At 45.6% G+C, this 22,289-nt stretch overlaps 1 protein-coding gene across 3 annotated transcripts; it reads left to right on the top strand.

Annotated features, from left to right (window-relative positions):
* Positions 1-1,879: 1,879 nt before the first annotated feature.
* fbxo3 (F-box protein 3) lies at positions 1,880-22,029 on the top strand (the record flags this gene model as incomplete). Of its 3 annotated transcripts, none has more annotated exon segments than XM_042346065.1 (10): positions 1,880-1,969; positions 2,533-2,696; positions 5,962-6,076; positions 8,487-8,691; positions 11,160-11,205; positions 15,958-16,042; positions 17,104-17,226; positions 17,853-17,968; positions 19,063-19,253; positions 21,742-22,029. In XM_042346065.1, coding segments are annotated over 10 exon segments (1,258 nt in total), but the record flags the coding sequence as incomplete, so codon positions are not given.
* Between the last annotated feature and the right edge of the window lie 260 nt (positions 22,030-22,289).

The raw sequence follows: 22,289 nt of genomic DNA on the forward strand, positions 1-22,289 counted from the left end.
GTCTGTCACCAGCGACGCTGGGGTCCTGTGTCTGGTGTGGACACACAGCACTTTTTTGTTGGTCAGTGGGTGTCTGACACATGCGGAAATGCATCATTGTGCTTAAGAGATTGCAAACCAAGCCGAGACTTCCGAGGATCCCACCTACACACGGAAATCCCAGAGACAGATTGTTGGGATGGAATGCACAGATCGTTCTCTCTCTCCCCGGAGGGACGTATCATGCTTACCTAATTCCGGAGAGTATTAGGCACAGGTTGACAAGAGCCAAGACTTGGGGACCCCAGAGTAATACCTGGAGTGTAACCAGTTAAAAACCATGTAAGATTACTATTGAGAGCACTGCTTAACAAGCTTCTCTCTGCTCGTCCAGATAGGATCACAGATAGGATCATTACTGCTTTGGCTCGCAGGGTTAACAGGAGCCAAATGGAAAAAACAACCTGTGCTGCCAACAAGCCAGACTGGCTGCTTTGTCATCATCAGTGTTTGGAGGGGCTGTCACAATGGTGGTGGGCATTAAGCTGCAACATATGGATCGGAGCCGCAGTCAACCAGTCAACCCCAACCCCACCTTCAAAACTACTGTCATCAAAATCGCCCCTCCTGGAAAAACCCACCCTCGGTCTCTCTAACCAGACAAATGACCAGCTCTTTTCTAACTTGCCTTTCTTGGCCAAAGTTCTGGAACACATTACTATAAATCAACTTTGCTCACACATCTCCATTCCCTACTGGAGCCCCTCCAGCCCAGTTTCCGCCCTGCCCAAAGCACAGAGACAGCACTTGTCAAAGTCACAAATGATGTCCTCTCTCTCTCTCTGTGGCCAAGGCTCCCTCTGCCTCCTTGTCCTGGAACTCTCCACACAATCAATGTCGCCATCCTCCTGTACCACCTCTCCTCCCTGATCCATTTCACTGAGACCACACCCACCTAGTTAGAGTCCTACTTAACAGCCGACAACACTTTGTATCCGCAATTGGTTTTTCCTCCTGCCCCGAACAGTCATGTTCTCTCTCACCGAGGTCATCCGCAGACATGGGTAAACTTCCACATCTATGCAGATGTCACCCAAATATGTGACTGTCTGTAGCTGAACATTGACAAGACAGAAGCCATACTCCTTGGCTCTCGTCAACAACTTCGCTCCTGCAGCTCTGACCTTAACTTCCCCAGCGCAACCTCGGTGTCAGGTTTAATCCTTAGCTGTCCTTCCTACCCCATATCCAATCCCTAACCAGGACCGCCTTCCTCCAGCTCCACCACATTGCCCGCCTCTGACCGTACCTTACACCTAACACAGCTAAAACCCTCGTCGACGCATTTGATACCTCCCGGCTAGACTATTCCAATGCCCTCCTTGCCGTTCTCCCCAGTTACACAATCTGCAAAATACAACTTTAATTCAGAACTCTGCCGCCGATTTACTCACCCACTCTAAACTCCATAACCCCATCACACCAGTCTTCGCCAGGTTCCACTGGCTCCCAATCACAGAACGGATCGACTTCAAGATTCTCACACTGGTCTACAAATATCTTCGCGAGCTGGAACCTCCCTACCTCTCCCTCCTGCTTAATTGGAAGACGTTCCACTTCACCAGCTGCCGACTCCACTCGGCTGGCTCTGGCCTCCTGCTCGTGCCTTATCCCACTGCTCCATCATCAGTGGCTGTACTTTCAGCCACTTTGCCCTGAAATTTTGGAATGCTCTCTCTATCAATCCCTCTGCCTTGTTCCCTCCTTCCACTTCATGCCTGAAGACCGTGCTTACGGTCATCTCCTCCCTCGTCTCAGTTTCCGCCACTATCAAGCACTCAGAGATGCTACCCCTCATGAAGGGCGCTATTTAAAGGTAAATTATTCTATTTTTTCCTAGTTGCAGCTGTGTCTGCCGAAGACTGCATCAATTATGCAACCATGACCCCATGTGGAAGGTGCAGTGTCACAAGTACTGGCTTGTGTCAGAGTGAGTCTGAATAATATCCTCTTATTAACTTGAAGCATTCTTGAGAGTTGAATACAAACCAGCATGAGCTTTGCTTTAATCTACTCAGCTGTGGGGAGAAGCTGGAGAGATTAGGACTCTTTCTTTTAGAACAAAGTTGCCTGCTTCATGTCCCCTGCCCTAACTGCCCACCATCAATGGATGGGCTTTCAACCTATCCGGCCCCACTCTCTGGAACTCCATTCTGAAGTCCCTCATTATCTCTAAAGAGCTACGAGATGTTAACCTATGTGAAAGGTGCTGTATAAGTGACAATTGTTGTTTTTAAAGGAGCAAATGCTTGAATGTAAAATAGACCAAATGGCCTCCTCCCATGTAGTATTAACTACCGCCCCATCTCCAACCTTCCTTTTCTTTCTAAAGCCCTGGAACTAATTGTTGCTTTCCAGCTTTGCTCCTTTCTCTCCCGCCACTCCCTTAGGAACTCTTCCAATCGACAGCACAGAGATAGCCTTGGTCAAAGTGACAAATTACATTCTGTCTATCTATGACCAGGGCTCCGTAACCTCTGCTTTGTTCCTTAGGGAAGAGAAAGCAGAGAAAAAACTGAGCTGGAAGGAAATGTTTTGTGAGTATTTCTCTGACCTGGGGCGCTACATCGAGCACTACGCTGAAGTCAGGACAGCTTGGGAGGAGCTAAAAGCTTTTCTGGAAGTGCAATGTCCCCGAATGATTGCATCATTGAAAGGTAACCACAGAGTTTTGTGCTGTAAACATCTCTAAGTTCAGCACTGCTGTCTCCTAAATAAGACAAAAGTCATTTGTTATTACCTTCATGACCTTAGTCATCACCTTATCTTGCATTTTAGTTATTTTCTTTTTTAAGTTCCTCTCCCTGCAGATTAACTTTGTGGTACATCGGGTATATCATCATCCAGGATGCACTCTCCATTTCATCGAGCCACTCCAGAACCTCAACTGTCCTTTCTACCCCATATCTGTGCCATGACAAGCTCTGCCTTCCCTCACCTCCGCAACATCGCCCGGCTCTGCCACTGCCTCACCTCTCAGGCCACCGAGACTCTCATACATGCCTTCATCACATCTAGGCTCAACTACGCCAACTTTCTGCTTGTCAGCCTTCCCAACTCTTCCCTCCACAAGCTGCAGATCACCCAGGACTCTGCAGCTTGTATCCTCTTCTCACCAGGCTCTGTGACCCCCATCACCCCCACCCTAACCTGGCTCCACTGCTCCCCATCCCCCAGAGAATAGAGTTCAAAATCCTCGTCCTCACCTTCAAGGCCCTCAACGGCCTTGCCCCTCCCTACCTCTGCGACCTGCTGACCCCACCTGTCCGCTCCTTCCCCTCAGCAGGATGTGGCGTGCTCCATGTCGCCCGCCTGGCCCGCTCTACCATTGGCGATTGGGCCTTCAGCCTGGAACTCCATGCCACATTTGCTTTACTCCCTCTCTTGCTTCCTTCAACACACATCTCAAAACCCTGCTCTTCAACTGAGCGTTTGGCCACCCTCCTACACTCCGTGCACTCCACGCTCCCCGATCCTGGCCCCCACGTCAGGTCCAAATCCCTGTCTGTCCAGCGCCTTTGGACGGCCTCCTAACGTGAAAGGCACTGTGCAAATGTAATTTTGTATTGTATCAGGTATGTTCGGTGTATTGGGTATCTGTAATCAGGTAAATCTCCATGATGTGGTGCTCCTGGGCTTCGCTGTATGAGTAGCTCCATTGCAAAGTCCAGGATTAAGAAGTGCAGGGGATTGTCAGGTAATGTTCGATGTTCTATCAGTGCCTGGATTAGTGCAAACTTTCTGCAGCTGAATATGGACAAGACGGAAGTCATACTCGTTGACTCCTGTCAACGTCTTCACTCCTGCGGATCTGAACTCCTCAAACTCCCTGGGCTCTTCCTCAGACTCCAGTGTGCAACCTAGGCGTCCGGTTCAACCCCCAGCTGTCCTTCCAACCCCCACATCCGGTCCCTGACCAGGACCACCGTACTCCACCTCTGCTATATTGCCCGCCTCCGACCGTATCTTATCCCAAATGCACCTGAAATCCTTGTGCATGCGGACGTCCCAAGCGCCTTGGGACGTCCTCCTGACGTGAAAGGCGCTTTATAAATGGAATCTTGTTGTTGTTGTTGTTGTTGTCACCTCCCGCCAGGTTTAATCAAACGCACTCCTCGCTGGACTCCCCAGCTCCACTATTCAAAAAATCCAGCTCATTCAGAACTCTGCTGCCCCCACACTGACCTGGACCAAACTCCATATCCACATCTCACCAGTTCTGGCCCAGACTGATGGGGATCACACATCACCGAACGGATCAACTCACACTCCTGTTCAAATCCATGAATTCCCTGGCACCTCCCTACCTCTCCAACCTCCTCACTCAGCAATCCACCATCCGGCGCCTCCGCTCGACTGGCACCGATCTCCTGATTGTCCCTTGCACCTTCCCCTCCACCATTGGAGGTCAAGCTTTCAGCCACTACGCCCCGAAACTGCGGAACACTCTCCTTCAATCCCTCTGAATTGCGCCCTCTCCCCTTTTTCAAGTCCCACCTGAAAACTTTCCTTTTCGACTGTGAGACGTCTCAATGACGTGATAAGGCGCTATATCAGATGTAAGGATTATTACTATTTCTGTGTCAAGGCCTCTCACATGAGGACCTGGATTAAGCAGCTCGTGCTCAGTAAGCCTGGTAAACAACATTGGACTTGGAACTCCAGAACATCAAAGTGGCTGGCATGTCACAAGCTCTCTTGTAAAGGTCCGCCCTCCCACTGAAGGCAGATGTTCATTGACTAACTGATGAGGAAACTCTGAGGCTTGAGGCGACAGCTACAGGAGGGTATTATCTGGAATCTGAGTTTGTGAACATATCCAGGGCTCAGAATCCATCTTGATTGGTTTACAGAGAGGAAGCATCTGCTGCCCAAGTTCCAACTGGTGAAACCATGAGTAGGGCCGAGCTATGAGCAGAAAGATGGTGGCAATACTCTCACGCACTTCTTGCTGAGTTGTGTTGCTCACTGAGAAGCTCACAGGAGCTCCTGGTACCTGCCGTTCACCTAGTGAGGGCTCAAGCATGCACAGATGACAAATGAACAACTGGGGACTATCCTGGGGCTGGGTGGTGTGGAGAAAGTGCTCAGTTCCAAGATGACCTGCCTGACAATGGAATATTGGAATTCAGCCAACCCTCTGTTGCGGTCTCTAGTTCTGTTCCTGAGTCAGGTGGATCCGACAAGAAAGGTGCTATACTAAATTATGTTTGATGATCATGATCATGCCCTTTCTAGCCTGTGCCTTTTAGTAATGTGGGAGGGAAGTAGGTTCTCCAGGCTGTACCTTTTATAATTCTACATTTTGTATTATAGAATCATAGATTTTACCCATTGAACTCCACTTCCTCACCCTTTCCCCGTACCCCTTAATGTTTCTCTTCAACAAATATTTGTCTATATATTGTAATTATGAGCTTAATATTTAGCATAGTACTTTGTAAAGGAGGTTTATATAAATAGGTAGTATGCTACTCAGCAGCTAGAACTGGAGATGATAATACGGAATGGGGGAATTGTGTTAAAAAAGATTCAGCTCTGGAGTTTTGTGTCAAATTTTAATCGTAGATTTAATACAGACCAGGTTGAGGCCATTCAACACATTAAGGCTAAATTGATACAAGCTCCCAGCTAGGGCTAACTGCTGTAATCCCAATTGCTTGTACTCTGTCATATTTGTCTTCTTACAATGTTTATTCAATTATTTTAATGTGTCAAACAGTTATTAGCTTTGCATGTTCAACTTTAGGTGGGTTGCTGTTTTGAGGATGTATTGATCCATGGACATGATGTCTTTGTGTGTGTGTGTGTGTTTTGGTCTGTGGCCTTTGGGTCCACAATCCTTTCCCTCTCTCATTGCTTGTTTTAGTTTGAGGCTGTTTCAGTGTTCTATTTCTATATTTGACTTTTTTGTCTCCACAGTAGGCGTAACAGAGCAGCAACTCAATACTACAGAAGAGAAGATTGGCTTCAAGCTCCCCAATGACTATCGCTGTTCCCTTCGGATACACAATGGGCAGCGCCTAGTGGTTCCTGGGTAAGGTACTGTTGCAGATTAACTATGTTTAGTTCTCTCTTCCTCTACCTCTTTCAGACAACAGCTGAGTGACCGATTCCCAGCCCCCTGGGCCCCACTTGAGATTTTCGAGGTGTTTGAGGTACCTCTGGATGACTTCTTTGTACTGACATCCTTTTTCGAAGAACTTTTGTATTCAGTATATAAAAAGTATATGAATACTTTTGTATTCAGTGCATTTAGTTCAATCAGTTGAATTTGTTAAAATATCACATAAGAGGTAAAATAATAACAATTGCATTTGATATACACTTAAATCCCAGCAAATCGGACTAATATAAGGGGGGATTCCAGTCTGGCAAACCAGAATTTCTTGCTAAGTGTAATTACAATGCTGGGTTCCATTGCCGAAAAATGCTGGTAAATGCCAGTATTTACCAGCTGTAGGGCAATTTAATTGTGAGCAGTTTAATCCCGTGAGCAGCAGATAGTGAATAAGGACGCTGGTGTGCGCTAGAAGAGTTGGGAGTCGGTAGTCTACATGCAGGCCTGTGGAAATTGTTTAAATTTTTTGGTTTCAGACCTGGTCCGGAGTCCGGTAAGCTTGGAGTTTACTTTTACCATTGATTGTCGTTTCATTGTGCTTCACAGGAATTACTATGAAGTGTAGTGACTGTAAGTGAATGTGGCAGCCAATTTGCTCACACTGACTTACTTCTCTAAATATTGTCTGACTTCTGGGTCAACAGGACACTGTTCATATCACTTCCTGCGAGTTAATGGCTGTCAGTGACCCTGATGATCCAGATCCTGTACAGCCAGCTTTCTGTGGCGTTATGTACCACAGCATCTGAGACACTACCCTGCGTGAGGAGCGCTATAAAAATGCAACTTGTTTTGTATTTTGGGTTGTAACTGTCAGGGTCCACATTTTCAAAGCACAGTACGTGAACTTGTGCTATAGTGAAATGCATTATAACAGGATTCTACTACAATTATGAATTTACACTAAAATTGGGTCTGTTTATCACAGCAAGCAACAAAATACTGAAATATTATTTCCACTAGTTGGTGAATTGACAGTACTGAAACCATTAAGGGCGATAATAGAAGAGCATGGAATGTTGTGACTAAAACCATGACAATATTAAAATATTTTCAGCTGCTCCTCCAGCAGTACCTGCACCAGTACCACCTCTCTATATGCCTGCAAACACCTAAAAACACACTTCTTCAACCATGTCAATGTTCACCTTTCTCTTCCCTCACCCCCTGCTCAGTGTCTGATACCATCTCTGTAAAATTGTCTGAGTCATTAGGTGAAGGGCACTATACAAATGCATTTGTTGTTGAAAGAGCTATTTTAGACTAGAAGGATCAAAAGACTACATATAATTTTTCTCACAGTTATTTTCAAATCCCTTCATTCCCTAACACCTCCCTACCTGCTTAACTCCCCAACCCACTACCCACTGCCTCCGCTCGACTGGCTCCAGCCTTCTGCATGTCTCTCATGCCCTCCGTTTCATCATCAGTGGTCCCGCTTTCAGCCACTACGCCCCAAAACATTTTTCCTCTATCCCTCCGCCTTGCCCCTTCTTTTCCCATCTTCAGATTGCAAATGAAGATCCTTGATTTACTGTGCCCACGGTTACCTCCACCCACACCCCACCGGTTCAGTGTTGTGCTCTGCCACTGCTCTGGGACGCTGCCCTGCATGAGAGACGCTATATAAATCCATATTGTTTCAATATAATTTCTATTAAAAGGATTTAATTATTGGTTTTGGAGATAGATACGTTCTAGGGCATCTTGTGGGACATTGAGGATCGTGGTTTGATGGAGCAATTGAGTAGTTCTGCATGGAAATTTTATTGTTACCTTGTTAAAAATTCTGTGTAGAATTATGTAGTTCTGTAGCTTCGTGGTTAGAACACTTGCTCGCAAACAAGAGGACCTGAGTTTGATTCCTGGGCAGGGTGAAACTGTTTTGCAAGTTTCCTCACTCCACACACCTCTGATTACCTAGCAGTAAGTAGGAACCTAGTTGTTAGTTGATTGGTGGATCACTTTCCGGGGTAATGAACACTTTTTAAAAAAAATAATAATTTGGTCATTCAATCCATGACTGTTTGTGGGACGCTGCTGTGTGCAATTGGCTGCTGCGTTTCATCCACAATATATACGGTCAATTCACTGTACAGTATATTCTGTGAAGCGCTTTGAGACGTCTTGAAGATGTGATAAAGCGTTATATCAAATGCAAGGATTATTATTATTATTCATGAAATTATTGATAAAATTTGTCTGAAAATACACCTGCGTTTTTAGCACCAAAGGTCTAGAGCAATAACAATTTGATAAATAATGTTAACTTCAAACCTTGTCCACTCTCCTGTATAAACACTAAGCTGCTCTCCACACGGCACAGCTTGATGGGCAGCATGGCATTATCCAGCCATTATCGTTCAGAAGATCTGTTAGACGTTGACACGGCTGCAGGAGGCTTCCAGCAGCGGAGGGGTCTCAAGCATTGCTTTCCTTTAACATTCTGCATCCACACTGGACTCAGCCAGTACATGGCACTTGATGATGTGGAAGGGCGACATCGCTGTGAAATATTCTACCATTGTGCGGTAAGGACATGGAATATTAAGATCAGAATCCTCAGTTCTCCCAACAGACGACAACTATTGTCTTTCTCGCACTTTCCCCTTCTCTTAGCTCAGGACATTTTCTTTTTTTCTTTTCAATTTTGCTTATCCAGTCTGTGGCTCACCTCCAATTTGTTTCTCCTCTTGAAGTGTTGATTCCTGACGGGGTACAGTTTGCCATTAGCCCTCTTGTACTTTGACCAAGTGAAATTACTATAAGTATCTAGAATTTTGGGCGGTGGATATGATTTGAGGGGATTTGAGCAGGGTCTCCGACTTGAATAATGGCTACCGCCCCCGATCCGAGCCAGTCCCTCTAAAGATTCCCCCATTTCTACACAACACCCTCTGCTACTCGGCCTCTGTCCGCTCCCACCGCCTTCCTCACCTCTCTCTCCTGGACTCTTCCACAGCCTGTCTGGCCACCTCCTCCTTCCCCATATCCCACACCATCCCCACCCCCCTCATTCCCTCTCCAATTTCGCTCACACCTCTCCCTCCACTTGCTACTCAAGCCCCTCCAGTCCGGTTTTCGCCCTGCCCACACCACAGAAACAGCGGTTGGCAAAGTAACAAATGACGTCCTCTCTCTGTGACCAGGGCTCCCTCTGCCTCATCCTCCTCAAGTTCTCCATTGCGTTCGTCACAATCGATCACGCCATCCTCCTCCACTGCCTCTGCTACCTCATACACCTTAGTGGGACCGCACTCTCATGATTCAAGTCCAACTTGACTAACCACCAACAATACATTTCGGCAAAGGATTTCTCCTCCCACCACCGTCCGGGGTAACCCAAGGCTCCATCCTTGGCCCCTTCCTTTTCCTTATCTACATGCTCCCTCTAGGCGATGTCATCCACAGACACGGGGTCAACTTCCACATGTATGCAGACGACACCCAAATCTACTTCTCCTTCAGCTATGACTCCTAGTTCACTAATGTGCTGTCAGCTTGTTTGACGGACATCAAGGCCGAGATAAACGCAAATTTCCCGCAGCTGAATGTTGGCAAGACAGAAGTCATACTCATTGGCTCCTGTCAATATCTTCACTCCTGCAGGTCTGAACTCCTGAACCTCCCCAGGCTCTCCCTCAGACTCACCGAACCAGTGTGCAACATAGGTGTCAGGTTCAATCCCCAAATTTCCTTTCTACCTCACATCCATTCCTTGACCAGGACCACTTTTTTCCACCTCCGCCACATTGCACCTCCGTCCATATCTCACAACAAAAGCAGCCGAAACCCTCGTCCACACTTTCGTCACTTCCTGGCTTGACTATTCAAATGCCCTCCTCCCTGGTCTCCCCAGCTCCACCATACACAAAATACAACTAATTAAAAACTCTGCTGCCCGGATACTAACCCGAATAAAACTCCGTACCCCCATCACTCCATCCCTCGCCAGGCTCCACTGGCTCCCAATCACCAAACAGATCAACTTCAACATCCTCTCACTCATTTTCAAATCACGTAATTCCCTCTTACCTCCTACCTATCCGACCTGCTTACCCCCCACTCCACCACCGCCTGCCTCCGCTTGGCTGGCTCCGGACTTCTGTTTGTCTTTCGTGCCTTCTACTCCACCATCGTTGGCTGTGCTTTCAACCACAATGTCCTGAAACTCTGGAACTCTCCCACTTGATCCTTCCGCCTTACCCCCTGCCTTCCCACTGTTAAATCCCGCCTAAATACCTTCATTTTTGATTGCGGTTACGGTCACCTGCCCCTCCCTCTCCCCTTGGCTGGTCAGACTTCATCACTGTGAATGGAAGTCGTTGTTGTTGAATATCCTTTAATTTTTGATATAGCGCCCTATCAGGTCTTTGACATGTCTCAAAGCACTTCACAGAATATACTGTAAAGTGAATTGACTGTGTATATTTTAGGCGAAACGTAACCAATTGAGCACAGCAGTGTTCCACGAACATTCGTGGATTGAGTGATCACTTTATTATTTTTATTATTTTTTTTGAAGGAATTATTATCCCCGGAAAGGCAAATCACCAATCGATTAACAACCTACTTACTGCTAGGTAAACAGAGGTGTGTGGAGTAAGGAAACTTCTTTGCCCAACGTTTCATCCTGCCAGGAATAGAACCCAGGTCTCTCACTTGGGAGGCAAGCGCTCTTACCACTGAGCTACAGGACTCCACAAATATCTGGAATATGCCGGCATAACAATCCAGATCAGCTCACTTCTCAAAATCCTACAAGTTAATTTTGCAATCAAGGATCACCAACACAGCAGAGTGCTTTCTATGTCTTTTTATTCTCGTGATCCCTTTGTCGTCACAGGGAATCTGAACTGTTTTGAATATTTTTAACATTTTCTTTAGAAAATTTTCTTTTCTGGCAATAGTGAGTGTTGCTGCTGCTTGATTAGAAAAAGCAAATCACTGAATGGATTGGCAGATTCTTGTATTGGACTATTTGTATTCTCTCCTATAGGACCAGATGGCCTGTGACCCATCAGTGGTAGACATGTTCATCACAGGTACAGTTCTGTGTGGTCAAAGGTATTTTCAGTGTCTTTTCAGTAGCTAAGCCTGGTAACATGGCTCAGTTGATAGCGCACTCCTCCTCTGGGTCAGAAGGATTTGGGTTCAAACACTGATGGGTTTCAGCTGTACTATAATACTACGGGGAATTGGAATAATTGTTGGAAATTATTTTCAGATGAGACACTAAAGACCAACATGCCTGTTATGGTGGACATTAAAGATTCTGTGACACTATTTGAAAGAGTAGCTTATTTTTCCCCAATGTGCTTGAGAGCAATCCTCCAGATAAATTGGTAATTCACTACATATTTGTTGTGAGGCCTTAGTGTGCTCAAAATAGCTGGCAAGTTTTACTACAAATGCTACAAAGAGAGGTGGTTCGGGGACAGAACAAATACATTCCCACAAAGGGGAAAGGTAGGGGATCCAAACCTCCCTGGATGAATAAGGAAATTGGGATTAAAATAAAACAGAAAAAGGATACTTACGATAAATATCAGTTCCAAAATACAGAAGATAATCAAACAAAATATAGAAAGTACAGAGGAGAACTGAAAAAATAAGAGGAGCAAATAGATTGTATGAGAAAAGATTAGCAGGGAACATAAAGGAAACCCTAAGGTATTTTATAAGCATATAAAGAATAAACGGTTAGTCAAAGATAGGGTGGGGCCAATTTGGGACCAAAGAGGAAATCATCTTGTGGAGGCAGAGGGCATGGCTGACGTACTGAATGAGTACTTTGCATCTGTCTTCACAAAAGAAGAGGATGAAGTCAATGCCACAATATTGGAGGAGAGGGGAGAGAAATTGGATAAGGTAAGAATAAATCGAGAGGAGGTACTAAAAAAAAGGTTGTCGGTGCTCAAGGTAGATAAGTCACCCGGTCCTGAGGGAAGTCAGGGTGGAAATAACGGCGTCTTTAGCCACAATCTTTCAATCCTCCTTGGATATCGCGGTGTTGCCAGAGGACAGGAGGGTTGCAAATGTTACTCCCCTGCGCAAAAAGGGGCAGAAGGATAAACCTGGGAACTACAGGCCAGTCGGCCTAACGCCAGTAGTGGGGAATCTTCTAGAGACTATAATCTGGGACAAAATAAATTGTCACTTAGAAAAATATAAAGGACAGCCAACACGGATTTGTTGAAGACAAATCATATCTAACAAACCTGATAGAGTTTTTTGATGAAGTAACGGAGAGAGTGGATGAAGGGAGTGCAGTTGTTGTAGTTTATATGGATTTTCTAAAGGTGTTTGATAAAGTACCACATAAGAGACTTGTAGCTAAATAGAAGCCCCGGTATTAAAGGGACAGTGGCAGCGGATACAGAACCGGCTGGGAGACAGAGAGCGGTGGTGAATGGTTGTTTTTCTGACTGGAGGGAAGTGTGCGGTGGTGTCCCCCCTGGGGGTCGGTATTGGGGCCACTGCTGTTTGTGATCTGTATAAATGACCTGGACTTGGGTATAGGGAGGTCAATTTCCAAGTTTGCAGATGATACTAAGCTGGAAAAGTAGTAAACAGTGAGGAGGATAGTAGCAGACGGCAAATGGACAGAGACAGACTGGTAACATGGGCAGACACGTGGCAGTTGAAGTTTAATGTGGAGAAATACGAAGTGATGCATTTTGGGAGCAAGAATGAAGAGGCAATATAATAACAATAATAATTCTTGCATTTGATATAGCGCTTTTCACATCTAGACGTCTCAAAGTGCTTCACAGAACACACTGTAAAGTGAATTGACTGTATATTTGTGGGCGAACGCGGCAGCCAATTGCACACAGCAATGTCCCACAAACAGTCGTACATTGAAAATGACCAATTTATTATTGTTTTGTTTTGGAGGATTATTATTGTATGTGGAGTAAGGAAACTTGCCCAAGGTTTGCCCTGCCTGGAATTGAACCCAGGTGACTCGCTTGCAAGGCGAGTGCTCTAACCACTGAGCTACAGGACTCCACGATATAAGCTGATGGTACAATCTTAAAGGGGGTGAAGGAACAGAGAGACCTGGGGGTCATATAGTAAATCTTTGAAGGTGGCCGGACAGGCAGATAAAGCTGTTAAAAAAGCAAACGGGATACTGGGCTTTATAAATAGGGGCATAGGATACACAAGTCTGGAAGTTATGATAAACCTTTATATAAAACACTGGTTAGGCCTCAGCGAGAGACTGTGTTCAGTTCTGGCCCCACACTTGACGAACGATGTCAAGGGTGTGAAGGAGATGGACCAGGATGGTACCAGGAATGAGGGGCTTCAGTTATCAGGAGAGGCGAGAGAAGCTGGGATTATTCTCCTTGGAGCAGAGAAGGTTAAGAGGAGACTTAAGAGAAGTTTTCAAAATGATAAGGGATTCGATAGGGTGAACAAGGAGAAACTATTCCCACTGGCGAGTCGGTCGGTAACCCGAGGACACCGATTTAAAATAGTTGTTAAAATGAACAGAGGCAAGGGGAGGAGAAATGTTTTCACAGCGAGTTGTTGGGATCTGGAATTGCCTAAAAGGCTGGTGGAAGCCGATTCCATAACAACTTTTAAGAGAGAAGTAGATAATTATTTGGGGAAGACAAGTTTGCAGGGCTATGGGAGAGCGCGGGGGAGTGGGGTTGATCAGGGCTATGGGGAGAGAGCGGGGGAGTGGGGTTGATCAGGGCTATGGGGAGAGAGCGGGGGAGTGGGGTTGATCAGGGCTATGGGGAGAGAGCGGGGGAGTGGGGTTGATCAGGGCTATGGGGAGAGAGCGGGGGAGTGGGTTGATCAGGGCTATGGGGAGAGAGCGGGGGAGTGGGGTTGATCAGGGCTATGGGGAGAGAGCGGGGGAGTGGGGTTGATCAGGGCTATGGGGAGAGAGCGGGGGAGTGGGTTGATCAGGGCTATGGGGAGAGAGCGGGGGAGTGGGGTTGATCAGGGCTATGGGGAGAGAGCGGGGGAGTGGGGTTGATCAGGGCTATGGGGAGAGAGCGGGGGAGTGGGGTTGATCAGGGCTGTAGGGAGAGAGCGGGGAGTGGGGATGATAATAATAATAATAATCCTTGCATTTGTTATAGCGCTCTTCACGTCGGGAGGACGTCCCAAAGCGCTTCACAGAACACACTGTAAAGTGAATTGACTATATTTGTGGGCGAACGCGACAGCCAATTTCGCACAGCAATGTCCCACAAACAGTCGTAGATTGAAAATGACCAATTTATTATTGGTTTTGGTTTTGGAGGGATTATTATTAGGCTCTGTGTGGAGTAAGGAAACTTGCCCAAGGTTTGGCCCTGACCCCCGGGGATTGAACTCAGGTCTCTCGCTTGCAAAGCGAGTGCTCTAACCACTGAGCTACAGGACTCCATGATCAGGGCTATGGGGAAAGAGCGGGGGAGTAGGGTTGATTTGGAAGCTCTTTTAAAAGAACCGGCTCAGACACAATGGGCCGAATGGCCTCCTTCTGTGCTGTATAATTGTATGATTCTATAATTCTACACGTTCACTATACTTGACAACAATTACTTGTGAAGTGCTTTGGGATGCAGCAGGGATTAGGGATTGCAATCCCGGGAACCCCAGATGCTAATGGCGCTCCCCAAATCATGGGATTCTCTTCTATAAATCCGGGAAGGCAGTCGTCACCGACCCTGGGCCCTCTGCTCTGGGAGGACGGGCTGGGTGGAGGTGACAGGCTGGGAGGGGAGGGCGGGCTGGTTTCACACTTTCTGAGGTGCCCCAAAGCCATGGTGCTTCATGGCTTTGGGGCACCTCAGAAAGTGTGAAACCAGCCCGCCCACCTCAAAAATTTGGGGTAAAATAAGTTGCTGTCCACAATTTTAAATTTGGAATCTGGTGTAGAAATGGAGCTGTTTTGCCTTTTGGATGAGACATTAAACTGAGGTCCCAGCTGCCTGTTTAGGTGGATGTTAAAGATCCCACGACTCTTTTGATAAGTGTAGGGCATTTCTCCCGGTATCCTTGCAACAACTGATGGCTGAGTCTTCAGTCACTATGACCCTAATCTCTGAAACTCGCAGTCTCTAACCTTCCTCCTTGCCTCCTATTTTTCAGTCCCACTTTAAGACCTATTTCTTTGGTTCTGATGTCACCTCTCCCTTCTCCACCTCTCAGCTTCTAACCACAACAATGCGAAGTGCTCCAAAGTGTTATCCCATTGTGCATAAATGATTGTTATTGATAACATTCACTTCATGGCCGTTTGTGGGGCATGGTTGCCACATTTGTCTATAAAATATACATTCACTGTTATCCAAACAGTAGATTCTGTGAGGCGTTTGGAGGTGTTCTCTCCACTTTACTCAATCTTCACGGACCTGCCCTTGCCTGGTTCGATTCCTATTTCTCTCACTGGCTCCACTTTGTTGCCTCTAACGGTTTCTCCTCCAGCCCCCGCACTGTCACATCTGGCGTCCCCCAGGGCTCTGTCCTTGGCCCTCTCCTCTTTCATATCTACATGCTCCCCCTTGAGGAGGAGCTGAGCTACAGGACTCCACAAACCTGCAGCACTGTATTAGATTAGCTCAAAAACCCAATGTGGGAATTGAACCCACAACCTTCTGACTCTGAGGCTTGTCCTTTCCTGATCTTTTCTAATCCAGTTCTCAATCTTGTTCCAGATGTAAATGTAATCACACCTTTTACTTTGATCTTACTATAACAGATGTAAGAAATAAGCTTTGAGCCCATATGCGCTGTAAAAAGCAGTGTAGACCCATGGCACAGTAATGCTTTTGCTGTTTCTGTAGGTGCTTCGTTCACAGAATGGTTTACCTCATATGTTCACAGTGTCGTTTCTGGAGGGTTTCCAATCATCCGCGAGCAGATCTTCAGGTGGGATTGGAGTCATGCCTTGTGTTAACATCAGCTATTTCTAGAGCCATTTTAAAAATAAAAAAATAATTATTTTGTATCATAGAATTATACTGTACAGAAGGAGGCCATTCGGCCCATCATGTCTGTGCCGGAACTTTGAAAAGAGCTTCCAAATCAATCCCACTCCCCCACTCTCTCCCCATAGCCCCGATCAACCCCACTCCCCCGCTCTCTCCCCATAGCCCTGATCAACCCCACTCCCCACTCTCTCCCATAGCCCCGATCAACCCCACTCCCCCGCTCTCTCCCCATAGCCCTGATCAACCCCACTCCCCCACTCTCTCCCCATAGCCCTGATCAACCCCACTCCCCCGCTCTCTCCCCATAGTCCTGATCAACCCCACTCCCCCACTCTCTCCCCATAGCCCTGCAAACTTGTCCTCCTCAAATAATTATCTGCTTCTCTCTTAAAAACTGTTATCAAATTGGCTTCCACCAGCCTTTCAGGCAATTCCAGATCCCAACAACTCGCTGTGTGAAAAATTTCTCTTCACCTCCCCTCTGTTTCTTTTAACAACTATTTTAAATTGGTGACCTTGCGTTACCGACCCACCATCCAGTGGAAATAGTTTTCCTTGTTCGCTCTGTCGAATCCCCTCATCTTTGAAAACTTCCATTAAGTCTCCTCTTAACCTCCTCTGCTCCAAGGAGAATAATCCTAGCTTCTGTAGCCTCTCCCGATAACTGAAGTCCCTCATTCCTAGTACCATCTTGATAAACCTCCTTTGCACCCTCTCCTTGACATCCTTCCTAAAGTGTGGGACCCAGAACTGAACAGTCTCTAGCTGAGGCCTAACTAGTGTTTTACAAAGGTATCATCTTGTTCTCTGTCAGCGGCATATGAAGTGATACAATAAATGTGTCTGCTGCAGGCTGCTTGTATTCAGTGATGTTATTCTCGAGTAGGAAGCTGAAGTATTCCTGGGAACAGAAGACGTGTAGGAGCAGCATTGCTGGGAGGAATGAGCGGGAAGAGAGCAGTCAGGGCTAGGATTGTGACTGCTTTTTCTTTTTTACAGGTATGTTCATGATAAAACATGTGTCACTAGAACTGGGGATATCATTATATCTGTGTCTACATCTTTCTTGCCAGAGCTCAGTTCAGTCCATCCCCCACATTACTTCTTCTCATACAGAATCAGGTGAGGTTGAATTCTGGAACTCCTATACGACATATTAGGAGGCCATTTAACCTATTTTTCATGTTGGTGTTTGCTCCTCTAAAAAGCCATCTATACCAATCCCAATTCTCTGCTTTTTCTCTGGATCCACTAATATTCTAACTGCATGTGCTTGTTCAGTTCTTGTTTAAATGTCCCCTGTTATCTCTACCCTAATACTCACCCCTAGCAAATTGTTCCCTACCCTGACTATCCTTTGGGAGAAGTTGTCAAACCTCTCCTTTTACTTCTCTCGTTACAATCTTGAATTCTTGCCCTTGAATTCTCTACCATAAAGAGTGTTTCACAATTAATTCAGTTAAACCCTTTCATACCTCTATCATATTACCGTTCAACCTGTTCTGCTCCAAAGGGAAATGTCCAAACTTCTCTAGCCTCCACATAGCAAAATCCTTTCAACTCCAGTACCACTGAAACATGAGGGACACCATTAATTGTGCACAACAATGTCCAGGCACGCTCCCTCCCCCTCTCTCAGTCACACACAGTGATGGATTTTGGATTTGATTGATCAGATTGTTAAATTTGATTGAAGTGTTGCTGCTGGGCCCTGAAGGAATTAACTGTTGCTTTTCCTGTTTGTGCAGAATTGAGATGGCAAAGGAAGCCATGCCCGAGAATGCCTGTCAATTGGACAGTCGATACTGGAAGATAACAAATGCAAATGGCAATGTTGAGGAGGTTCAAGGACCGGGTGTTGTAGGTATGTATTGAATACAGAGGGAAGAAAGAGAACCATGACAAATTACATTTCTTTAGCCCCTTTCAAGTCCAGTCAGGACAGTCAGGGATCCGTATTAGCTAGTGATTGGGATCTGGAGGAGTGGACATGGGGAGGGTAGGGATAGGAGGGTGAATGCACAGTTGAAGAGGGGGATCTTGAAGCCTACAGGAATCCAGGTCTTGTAGTCCTGTAGCTCAGTGGTTAGAGCATTCACCTCGCAAGTGAGAGACCTGGGTTCGATTCCCAGCAAGGCGAAACCTTGGGCAAGTTTCCTTACTCCACACGCTTGATAATAATCCCTCAAGAAAAATAAAACAATAACAATTTGGTCACTCAATCCACAACTGTTGGTGGGACACTGCTGTGCGCAATTGGAATCATAGAATTATACAGCACAGGAAGAGGCCATTCGGCCCATTGTGTCTGTGCGGCTCTTTGAAAAGAGCTTTCAATTCAACCCCACTCCCCCGCTCTCCCCATAGCCCTGATCAACCCCAGTCCCCCGATCTCCCCATAGCCCTGATCAACCCCACTCCCCCGCTCTCTCCCCAGAGCCCGGATCAACCGCACTCCCCCGCTCTCTCCCCATAGCCCCGATCAACCCCACCCCCCGCTCTCTCTCCCCATAGCCCTGATCAACCCCACTCCCCGCTCTCTACCCATAGCCCTGATCAACCCCACTCCCCCGCTCTCTCCCCATAGCCCTGATCAACCCCACTCCCCCGCTCTCCCTATAGCCCTGATCAACCCCACTCCCCGCTCTCTCCCATAGCCCTGATCAACCCCACTCCCCCGCTCTCTCCCCATAGCCCTGATCAACCCCACTCCCCCACAAACTTGTCCTCTACAAATCATTATCTAAAGACTCATTTCATGTGCAATGGACCTGTCTGGGCACGTTATTCCCATAATATAAGGCACAGGAGCAGCGAGGAGGCAGAAGGCAGGTAATGTGGAAAATCTGTTTCTATTTTCTAGGTTTATGACTGAGCAGAAATAGTCGCTTTTGATAAATCTTTTTTTGACTCCAAAATTTTTTTTGTAAGATTATTGTTTAATGTTTTACAATGTAGGTGAATTCCCAGTGATGCGACCAGGAAATGTTCACGAGTACACGAGCTGCACTACTTTCACTACACCTTCAGGATACATGGAAGGGTACTACACCTTCCACCGACTCAGTAGTAAAAAGGACATCTTCAGCGTTCCTATTCCCAGATTCCACATGCGATGTCCACCGTCCCGAGGATCAGCAGCTCGTCAGGTACAGTCGGTAAAAGCAAGAAACAGATTCAACAGAAAGAAAAAAGGTGTAACAGGTGCTTTTTAGGAAGGATTTGATACAACTAGGTCAGAACACACGGTACGCATTCCTCATCTCGGATCCTAATCTCATTGTGTTGCTCGGGACAGTGAAGAGCAGGAGTAGGAGTTGACCTGCTGACCCCCTACCAACCTGCCCGCTCCCTCCCTTCAGGCCTGTTCCATGTCTCCCGCCTGACCCGCCCTACCATCGGTGGCCGGACTTTCAGCCTGTCTGCCCTCACACTCTGAGACTCCATCCCACGGTCCCTTTGACTCGCTTCCTCCCTCGCCTCCTTCAAGGCCGGTCTTAAGACCCTTCTCTTCGACCATGCCTTTGGTCTTCCTCCCACCTCTCTGCCTTCCCTCTCCCCTCCCCCACCTGGGGTTGTGAGCTGAGGAGGTTGGGAGGGGAAAGAGGTAGATCTTAGGGCAGACTTTAGGATTTTAATGCAGTGGGGAAATCCACCAGCCTTGATTGTAACAAATTGGAGTAGATTTTACCAGGATGGCCTAGGTTACACTTTGCAGTGCTGACCAACAAGCCAGTGGGGGGTAGTTTGATTTTCCCCTTCGCATATCTGTGATGACACAGTCCATGTTGCATTATCCTCACATATGATATGAGATATGATCTCAAGATCAGTTACTGCTACAGCAATTAACGCAGTGTTTTTCAGTTCTAAACCTAATATTTTGGATTAGGCAGATGTGCAATTGTTCCTGAGTTGGTTTGCAATGATATCCAACTCTCATCTGTCGAAGTAGTTCATCAACATGTTTACAATAGTTCATGTTTTTAATAATGTTCCTTTTTTGTATTTTTATAGGTTAGGAGCAAATTACAGTGATAGTTATAAAGCTATTCTGATCTCGTATTGGTATTTTGCCAATGACAGTTGAAAATATATATATATATTGAAAATATATATTCTGGTGGCCACAAAAATGGGAATTTCCATATACCTGTAGCAATCTAAGGCTTAATTTGAAGACATTTTAATCCTGCTTCTTTTTATCTAATGGATTTAGATTTAGTGTATGTATAAATCATGGGTGATACAGCGATATTAATATCTTCTTTTAAAAAGATTTATTCTACACCTTGCGACGGTTTTCACCCTTTATGTATTCCGCAAAGTTTGGAAACGCAAAGTATACTCGGTGGCCTCTGTATTCACTCCTAACTCTGTGAGTACAAATCCCTACTCTTGTGGAACTTCACTATTTGGAGCGACATGACAGATTTTCCCGGTTGACTTACTGCCCATGCAATCAAGATGCTGTCCTCAGTGCCTTAACGCACTACCAGGCTACTGAATGCGACAACTACCTGTTTTGGGTATTTCGATACCTCCCTCCTTAAAGATTTAACAGATACTCAAAGGCACTGCTGAGAAGATGCAACAGATTTTTATTAACCCATACAATCCTATGAGGGACAGATCTCTTTCTCTCTGAGCTCTATACAACCAGGCACAGTCTTGAGGCTGATTTCTGCTCTCATATCGTAAATTATATAAAAGAAATATAAAATCACGTGGTCCATCCCACAAAATGTAACTGTCCATCTCGGCAGCTCCCAGACTCCATGTCTCCATGTTTTCAGTGTGTCAGGTTAAATACTCAAACCCCCTTGGAAGGGACAGACATCCCCAAACATCTAAACTATTAATGTTATTATCTACGTGGAGTCCTGTAGCTCAGGGGTTAGAGCACTAATTTTCCAAACAAGAGACTTGGGTTCGATTCCCGGCAGGGCAAAACCTTGGGCAAGTTTCCTTACTCTACACGCCTGATAGTAATCCCTCAAGAAAAAAAAATTGGTCATTTCAATCCGCAACTGTTTGTGGACACTGCTGTGCACAACTGGCTGCCGCATTTCGCTCACAAACTATACAGTCAATTCACTTTATTCTGTGAAGCACTTTGAGACGTCTAGAAGACGTGAAAAGCGCTATATGAAATGCAAGGATTATTATTATATTATTACAACACTTATATTTATACAGGATAGAGTGTGTATAAAAATAGCATAACTGTTGAGCTTGTCTCCAATGTGTCCCATGATTCACAATATTTTCAATTTGTTAAATTCCATTTTAGTAATATTCTGCCAATTAATCTTCGTAGAATTAGAGAAATTGAGGCGTAGAAAAGGGTTGCCATCTCCCCCATTGGAGATGAGGATGTACTTGCAAGACCCTGCTCTTTCCTTTTATCTTCTTCCTCTTCAAATATTTATTCAACATTTCTTTGTAGGAAATTAAATTATTTTAATGAACTGCTGAAGTGTTTTAGTTATTTTTACTAGAGAGTGTTATGTGTAACTTACACGATCATTTTTGGAATAGAAATTTGCATCGTAGAAGATGGCAATTCTTCTGTTGTGTCATGATGATCTTCTGTATGAGAAAGTTAATGATGTTCATTTTTCATTTAAATTACAGGAGAACGATCCTAATGTAACAAAACAAAATGAAGAGCCTCGAGGAGATGGAGATAGCCATCGGAGGACAACTATGTTTGTCAATGTTCCTGGTCCTATGGGACGGTGTCTACCTCCCACCTAATTGAAGCTTCTTCCTGGAGAATTGGGGAGATTTGAGGGCTTTGTATTTCTACGTTTTATGTTAATAGTGCTTTGTTTCATCTTATAATTCAGTTTCTATTGAGGGTTCAAAATGCATTTTAATAGCAATTTGATGTGTTAACAATAAATAATCCTTGCGCCTTTCACATCAGGAGGACATCCCAGAGTGCTTCACAGGATGTATCGTAAAGTGGAGTGACTGTATTTTGTTGGCAAACAAAATTGATTTGATTTAGCATTATCCTCACATATGCTGCTGACGCCTATCAAATATGATTTCAAGATCAGTTACTACTGCAGCAATTAACCTACTGCATTATGCTTTTCAATTCTAAACCTAATATTTTAGATTAGGCAGATGTGCAATTGTTCCTGAAGTAATTTCTGCAGTTCTTTATTAATTAG

This window comes from Callorhinchus milii, unplaced genomic scaffold (genome assembly GCF_018977255.1).
Source record: "Callorhinchus milii isolate IMCB2004 unplaced genomic scaffold, IMCB_Cmil_1.0 Scaffold294, whole genome shotgun sequence".
Classification (NCBI taxonomy): Eukaryota; Metazoa; Chordata; class Chondrichthyes; order Chimaeriformes; family Callorhinchidae; genus Callorhinchus; species Callorhinchus milii.